The sequence below is a fragment of the Ovis canadensis genome, chromosome 2 (genome assembly GCF_042477335.2).
Source record: "Ovis canadensis isolate MfBH-ARS-UI-01 breed Bighorn chromosome 2, ARS-UI_OviCan_v2, whole genome shotgun sequence".
In the NCBI taxonomy this organism is placed as follows: Eukaryota; Metazoa; Chordata; class Mammalia; order Artiodactyla; family Bovidae; genus Ovis; species Ovis canadensis.
The window spans coordinates 210614660-210623249 of record NC_091246.1 but is presented as its reverse complement, the minus strand read 5'-3'; the positions used below and the strand labels follow the sequence as shown (position 1 = coordinate 210623249).

Here is an 8590-nt window from a genome sequence, read left to right as displayed (position 1 = left end):
ATATTTAAAATAGTCCATGTACTTGCATCTTTTCATTGGAAAGGTGATAAAAACAATGCTATTCATTTTATAAAAATAAATATATAAAAGGAGCGTTAGCTCTTTAAATTCAATTAAGAGATTTCCATTAGTGATTCTTTTAATAATAACAATACAAAATACACTTAAAGGCAAAGGCCATGTCATGGTGTCATCATTAAATAAAAATAGGGTATTTAAGTTAATTTCCTCTATCTACTTCTATTTAAGCTTTGATTAAGATTCAACTTTCAAATCTAAGTTCTAATTAATTATGAGGGCACATTTAATAGTGTCCTTCAGAAGGATAAAAGTGATTTTCAGTACTAGTTCTTAAAAGATAATTGTTATATACCTTAACACAGAGAAAAAAGGAAGCCTGTTGTTCTTTGTTCATGACAAATGAATACTTGACATTTTCTCGTCTACAAAAGGATGTGACCTGAAAAAGCACTGTGACTAAAGGAAATTAATAGAAATTGATTCATAAATGACATGAGCTTCACAGGCTTATAAGACTTTAAAACAACTGGTCAGGCTCATTCATGCCCTGCTCTATTTTCCCCTTCTCTCCTCCAACTTTATGTAAGTAATGACAGAATACTGTTTGGGAAGAATTGAAAAAAATCTTACAAAGCTTCTTTTTTCTCCAAATGAGTAGAACCTGTATTATATGTTTTAATACTTGACCTCACTTTCTAAAAATAAAATCATTATCTTACTATAAATCACTCCACATCATCAGGATGCGGAGATTTCATTTGTGTCAAGAAACAAAACCAGAAGAAAAGTTCTTCAAGACCACACATTGCATATAACAGCTAAGTTATTATATTCATCGTCTAAAATGTCCACCTGTTACTGCATTAATGATCCTATTCATCTCTCCCATTATACAATACAGAACTAATTTGTATGGATAACATCTAAATACACCAGAATCCCTCAAAGTGTATCTTTTCAGTGATTTTACCCAGCAAGCTTTAACTCAGTGGTCTAAACTGTTTAAAAGAGGAATTACTCAGCCAAAAGTGAAAGTCGCTCAGTCATGTCGGACTCTTTGCGACCCCATGGACTGTACCGTCCGTGGAATTCTCCAGGCCAGAATACTGGAATAAGTATCTTTTCCCTTCTCGAGGGGATCTTCCCAAACCAGGAATCAAACCCAGGTCTCCTGCATTGCAGGCAGATTCTTTACCAGCTGAGCCACCAGGGGAGCCCTATTCAGCCAAAGCTACTACTCTAGTTGCTTATTTAATAAACTTTAAGTTCCATTCTTCTAGACTTGCTAGTATTCTCAAAGACTTTTCTCAAAATTTTGAGATTTTGGTTTTCACTTTTTGGAAAATGTAAGGATGAATTCTACTGCTCTGAACATCTACTATTGCTCTAGATAGAAGATCTACTGTGAAGAAAACTTCTTCATGTTTGTGCTATAAAATGAACCCTGCTTCTTTAGTCACTCCATCCCAACAGTAGCAAAGTAAAGTACCAAAAACTTAGGCATTTCCCCCTAATAATCTAAGTTAAACTTTTCCGTAACTTCCAAAGTCAATAACTTCCAAAACCAGTATTAAATAACCTTAAAAATAAAGAAGGCATCCTTATACCAAAATCCCTAAATTAAATAGGCAAAGAAACATTTCCAAAGTTTTGATTTAGAAACATTTTTTTTAAAAACTTCAACATTTAAAATACCAAAAATCAATCATTTCGATTCTCTTGACTTCAAACCTAACAAAATAGGTTTTGGAGGATAACCTACATTTTATAAGATGAAAAATGAAAATATTGATGAATATTTTACAAGAATGAAAAAACTAATAGAAGAAATTAATCTTAATATAGCATAATTCTCTCTATTGACTTGTTTTGAGGCATTCTTACCACACATTACTGCAGTCCTCAAAAAAGGAAACCTTCACAGTTACGGATGTCCCACTCTATGCTGCATCAGTTTAGGTCAGTGTGATTCACCTAAACATAAGCTTTTTACTGAGAAAAGAGAGGACTTTAAATGACTAGAAAGAATATTCGTCTACAACTTTTTGCTAGCTCTTATACAAGCCGATCAAATCTATCAAATAGTTTCCCTATTATAGAATCCTTCACTTCTCATATATTTTTTACTCTCTCATAGGATTATAAAGAAAAGGGTATTAGACAAATGTGGGCAACAGGCAACAGGAGAGGACTGCAAAGGAAAATTTTTTCAAAGATTCAATTGAGAAGACAACTGGATAAAAGGAATTCTATAGTTTCTGGAATAAAAAAAAGAATATTATTATTTTAAAAGGTGTCATTGTAAAAAGTCTTTTTTTTCCCTCCTCTTTTTTCACAGACCCCGTTTAGAAAGCCACTCAACCACCCATTCCTAGAAAAAACAAAAGCAGCTAACAAACAGAATTTCCTCACAATTTTAAGGGATTCATAAATTCTCTCAAAACCTTTGGAATCTCAGATTAAGGACACTCAAATAGTTTTAAAAGCTTTCTGACCTTACTCAAAACATGACCTTACAAAAGTAGAAGGTTTAACAATCTCTTTCAACTCTAAAATAAATCTATCAGTACTTTAAAATCTTGAATAGCAAAGCATAGTGTAACATCTAGGTATGTATAATAAAATTGTAATCCTAAATTATACATAACATGAAACAGAAATGTGTGTTGTTTAAATTACTATATCTAAATGACTAGTTTAAGTTATGCATATCTTTTCAGTTCATCAATCATATGAAATAAGTAAAAACATAATTATTTGGGTATCATTTATAACTCCAAAAATTATTGAGGGAAAACATAGTGTTTAATAAAGAAAAAGCCAAGAAATTTTGTACTCTGCATATATAAATTGAGCTGCAAATGCTATATAGGACCCAAATGTCAAAATCATAATTAGCATTTTTCCTTAACTATACTACTAGTGAAATATATCTGTAAAATGTATCTCTAGTTTCTTCTACTCAACCTTTATTATTTAAGGATTATAATATGTTGCAATAAATTCTCATTAGTAATATGCTAAGTAGTAGTGGGATGAGCCAATGTACCAGTTTCAAAAATACAAGTATGCAACAGATGCTTTTCAAATATCACCTCTGATCAGAAGTTCCATAAATAAATCATATTTTTAAATATGGTGGTCAGGAAATAGAATGATTAACTAAAGAAAGTATTAAAAGCCATATCTCTCAACTGTCCCATTATCTCTATCTACTCTTTTATTAGAAATACAACTTTTGCTGTTTATAGTAAGTGAGTTGAATCTAACTTCTTCATTTTTAGAAGTTTACTTTTTAAAAAAGATCTAATTATCCTTAGGAATAAACCACTAAATCTAATCAAATGTCTTTTCTCAAATTCATCTTAGTGTAGACTACGAATTAGTTAATAAGATAGATTCAATGATGTTAACCAGAAAATTTTTAAGTGGATAACAGTAATACCTATGACTAAATTTATACATATGCCATACCAAATTTCGGTAAACCCTGAATGTTTTTCAGGGATAGCAGACCTGAAGCATTTGAGATAGTTGAGAGATGTGGTTAAAGTGACAAAGTGATAAAGCAAATTTCAGTTATCCATGACAGAAGGTAGAAATAACAATCACTTGGAATCTTGAGTATTATATTCAGTTTCTCCAGCTGAGATCTGGCTGAGCCGTTTGCTAGATCCCCACAATTTTCGAGAAAGCTGACCTGAGCGCATCTGTTTAAAGTAATCCAGAGAAATTAAGAATAAATGTTATTAAGTATGAAAAAAATACATGAAATTAATATATAAGATAATGATTTTGTAGAGTGCAAAAGAAATAGGAATATGTTTGGTTAGCAGAATCATTAACATTTTAATGATTCTTAATTAATAATAATTAAAGAAAGGCTTTTCTACACTGATTGTCTTTTAGTTGAGAAAGATCAAATGCTAATGAATAAATTTTTTTAATTAAATGTGCCGGTTATATCAAAATTACAAGATTCCCTTACATTATGTATTTACAAAACTACATTTCACTTCATTAAAATAATTTCAAATTATACTTAATCTTGCTAATAAGACACATACCTTTGAGGATTTTCTCCTAATTACAGTACTATTAATGACAATCACAATCATAAGAAGAAAGTAAAATAACATTTTAATAAAAAGAAAGTAATTTTTAAATAGTTTGATCTAAGAAATTTAAAAATTCTTTATCAATAGAATGATAAAAAGTAATTTAGAAAATAAGAACAGCATAAGCTCTTCGAAAGTGAGAATCACATTTTTCCACCATTAAATTTTTTACCACTTAGCACACTTCTTGGCACATAACAATTATTAATCAAAATTAACTGAATCAATGGGTTAATGCCCCTCTGAAAGTATAACATTTCTCTATCTAACCATATGATTTGTTGGAATTACTTTCCCAAGAATAATCTACTTTTTAACGGTGCTTTATCTGCTACCCTTTTTTAATGGTTACTTTTCTAGGGTCCATTCATTAATGATAAAAGACAGGCCTCAAGCAAAGACATTTTGGCATGTTTGCTCTGCATTTTCATCCAGACGTACTTCCAAAACCATTATTTCTATTCATCTAGTTCCACTTGAACACCTAATTTACAAATATGGATTCTGTACGACAGCATAACATATAAAACTGATACATGATTTAAAAATACACATTAACCAACATTTTTTACTTTTAGATAAAAATAGATGTTGAACTAGAACTCTTCAGAACTATTGATCTATTTACTTTCTACATAAAATTATATAAAATTTCACATAAAATTATATTTTAATTATGCAGAATTCTAAGCATTTAATTATATTATTTACCAAAGTAGATCCATAATTCAGCTAATGAGAGATGAATTTCACAAAGATGTAAAAATAGATAAAAAATATTTTTAATCAAAATCTACACACAATTCAAATTCTATAAGTGTATACTACATAAATCTTTCAATGAGGACCAAAAACTTATTTGGTAAATATTACAGAACATTGACTTATTAGGCCTATGAAATAAAGCTATGTAGGTATTTTTTTTCCAATTAATTTTTTTTAAATGTGTGTGCACAAGGGCATTTCATTTTTTAAAACTTCAGTAAAATTGTAAGCTAACAAATTACCTGAACTGGAGGACAGGCAAATTTAAAGGCATTTAAGTAAACCACAGAAAGTGAAAACAAACATACTCAAAGAGTAGTATCTGAGCAGAGTTCTCAAGTAATCATCACATTAGCAAAAGACAAGAGGGAAATCTACTTGGGGAGTATATTAATCAAGAAACTCTATTACTGAATGTAAAAATCTGTATAATATTTTAAACATAAGTGGAATATTGAAATATAGACATGCTGACATTATTTGGGGAACCATTAGACCTGAAACTAAATGTTGTTGTAGTCCCTTTAGTAAGACTTCTTTTATTAATATCCTGGAAGAAAGTATCTGGCAAAGAGGTTCATATGATCTATAATGGATTTATTATAACCAATGACAGTATGTTATTCAATAATGTCTTCTCTTGAAATAACCCCCACAGATGTCATATTCTAGATTTCTCAGAAAAGACCAATGAAATCAATAAAAATTTATAATACTTTAATATGAGTCTATGTAATAAAATAAATTTTCTAAAAGAATCACTAGATTACTTCGAGTACAGCCTCTAAGTTCTCTTAGGAATAGTCTTAGATTTATGATATCTGAATATTCAGTAATTAATAAGCCATTGGCAAATAAATTTACAGGAACTATAGGAAACTCACTGAGAATTAGCATGTTATATGGGGATATTTGTAGTTCCAAGTAAAAAACAGAAAGCTGCTTTTACAAAAGTACAACTGATATACAATTATGCTAAATATCTGTTGAAATTAAAATAGTTTGGGGAATTCCCTGGTAGTCCAGTACCTAGGACTCAGTGCTTTCACTGCCAGGGCTCAAGTGGGATCCCTGTTCAGGGAACTAAGATCCTGTAAGCCACACAGCATGGCCAAATTTACAAAAGAATAATAAAGTAAACTGTTTTGTTATTTAGTCCAATTTCATTTTTTATAAATACTTTTATATGTATTAAAAATGCAAGTGTGTGGTTTTAAATCTACATTTGGAAAGACAGAATAAAAGAACTTTCTTACTCATCTAGAGTTATAAATGAAAACTGCTAAATATGTGATTTCAATAATATAATAATATAACTATCACTCTTGAATACTAGCTTTGTTCACTTTCATTTACTGTACTTTGAAAAATCAAATTTGTTTTTCAGTTTGTTTATCCATAATGGAGACGTCTGATTTAGCTGGAATAAAGAAGAACCAAGGGAATCCCCAAAAGTACAGGAAACTAAATCCGTGATGCTGGGTTTTACCTCAGCTGGCTTGCCAACACCCACTACAATCAATTTGCCATCTTCTAATCCTACAAGAATATGGCTATATTCTTTGGTTACACAAACACAGTGGATAGGTGATCGCATGGCTAATGGGTTGATGCTGAGATTCAAACTAGAAGAGAAATAAAAAGCACATAGTTACACAGATATACAATGGATTCATAGAACTTTATAACTAGAAGATAACTTAATAGTCATCTAATTATACATTCTAATTTTATAAATGTGGGAACTTAAGTTCAGAAAACCTGAGTGACACAAGAGCCAATATTTATAGCATTACTCAAAATACTTTATACACTTTTTCTCTATTTCCAACATCTGTTTGCCCTCTAACCATTTTATGTGCTCTCACGAAATGATTAACAAATGAAAGTTGGATAAACAAAAGGGTAAAAGCCCAAAAAGTATGTGCTGGTGGGGGATAAGGTCAATAAAATTGGTATATTTGCTTTGTCATAAAGGATGCAATATATTTTAAAATATACTGTGGTATAAAAATATAACATGCCATTTTGATAAATGCTCACAGCTTTTATGATTAGAGAATGAAGAATTTTAGATGTACACACTATGTTCTAGACTAACTTGCTAAAAGATTCCATTAATTTTTTCTAATTTGGGATTCTCCTAACAATATCCTAAAATCAGGGTTGTAATATAAAATGTTGGAAAGATATTATTGAAATGTAGACTTAAAGCTCTACCACATGGGAAAGACTGACAAAAATGAGAAGGAAAACATAAAAATAAAAAGTGATATTGATACAGAAATGATTTTAATATGAAGGCAGTAAGAGAACACTCTGGATCAGGAAACTATTAAGAAGAAAGGGTTTAGGGAGAGGCCAAGATACTAAGAGGCATATAAATAAGTCACAGTAAGTTTAAAAGAGAAGACAAGAAAAGAAAAGAATGTATTTGGGCATGCAAGGGAAAACAATGCTTTGTGAATATAAGTTGTTAAAGAACACCAAACTTAAAAACGTACTTACTTTACAAAGATTTTTTTCCTTCACTGGGTTAAATAACAAAAGCCTTTCACCAATTTTAAACACACATATACATAACATGAATAGATATGCTAGACTTAGCCTGAAAAAGACTTTATTTGATTACAACTGAAAAAAATATTTTAAACCCAACTTTACAAACAACTCAGTCAAAAAATAAGCAGAATATCTAAACAGACAATCTCTACAAAGAAGACAGTGATGGTCAATAAACACATGAAAAGATGCTCAACACTGCTCATCATTCGAGAAATGCAAATCAAAACTATAATGAGGTATTACCTCATACAGTCAGAATGGCCACCATCAAAAAATCTACAAACAATAAATGCTGGAGAGGATGTGGAGAAAAGGGAGCCCTCCTGCACTGCTGTAGGGAATGTAACATGATACGGCCATTATGGAGAACAGCATGGAGATTTCTTAAAAAAACAAGAAATAAATTTACCATGTGACCCAGCAATCCTACTAATGGGCATATACTCTGAGCAAATCACAATTCTAAAAGACATGGGTACACCAGTGTTCACTGCAACACTATGTACAATAGCCAGGACATGGAAGCAACATAAATAAATGTACACTGGCAGATTAACGGATATAGAAGATACGGTACATACACACAATGGAACATTACTCAGTCATAAAAAAGAATAAATCTGAGTCAGCAATAGTGAGGTGGATGAACCTAGAGTCTGTTATACAGAATGAAGTGAGAGAGAGAAAAACGAATATCATATATTAACGTGTATATATATACATGAAATCTAGAAAAATAGTACTGATGAACTATTTTCAGGGAAAGGATGGAGATGAAGACGTAGAAAATGAACTTGTGGACACAGCAGGGGAAGGAGCAGGTGGGACAAATGGAGAAAGGAGCAAAGATATACATATATGTATGGTCCTGTGTAAAACAGATAGCTAGTGGGAACTTGCTATATAAGACAGGGAGTCCAGCAAGGCACTGTGATAACCTAGAGGGGTGTGCTGAAGGGAGGGGAGGAAGGCTCAAGAGCAAGGGGATCATATGTATAATTATGACTGATTCACGTTGTTGCACAGCAGAAACCAATACAACACTGTAAAGCAATTTTCCTTCAATTAAAAAAAAACCCAACCCAACTTTAGTTTCTAAAAAAATTGAAGCTATAGTTGGG

General features: G+C 31.2%; 1 protein-coding gene across 3 annotated transcripts in view; it reads right to left on the bottom strand.

Annotated features, from left to right (window-relative positions):
* Nucleotides 1-1355: 1355 nt before the first annotated feature.
* The window catches only part of NBEAL1 (neurobeachin like 1), a 153374-nt gene continuing 146139 nt past the window's right edge, over nt 1356-8590 (bottom strand). For 2 of the 3 annotated variants that reach the window (XM_069578035.1, XM_069578037.1), the window contains 2 exons: nt 6394-6529; nt 1356-3731 (listed from right to left, as the gene is read on the bottom strand). In XM_069578035.1, coding sequence (XP_069434136.1) covers nt 3630-3731; nt 6394-6529 — 238 coding nt within the window. In that variant the 3' untranslated portion in view covers nt 1356-3629. Of the gene's footprint in view, nt 3732-4905; nt 6530-8590 lie in introns of those variants that run through there. The other variant, XM_069578036.1, reaches the window with a different exon arrangement.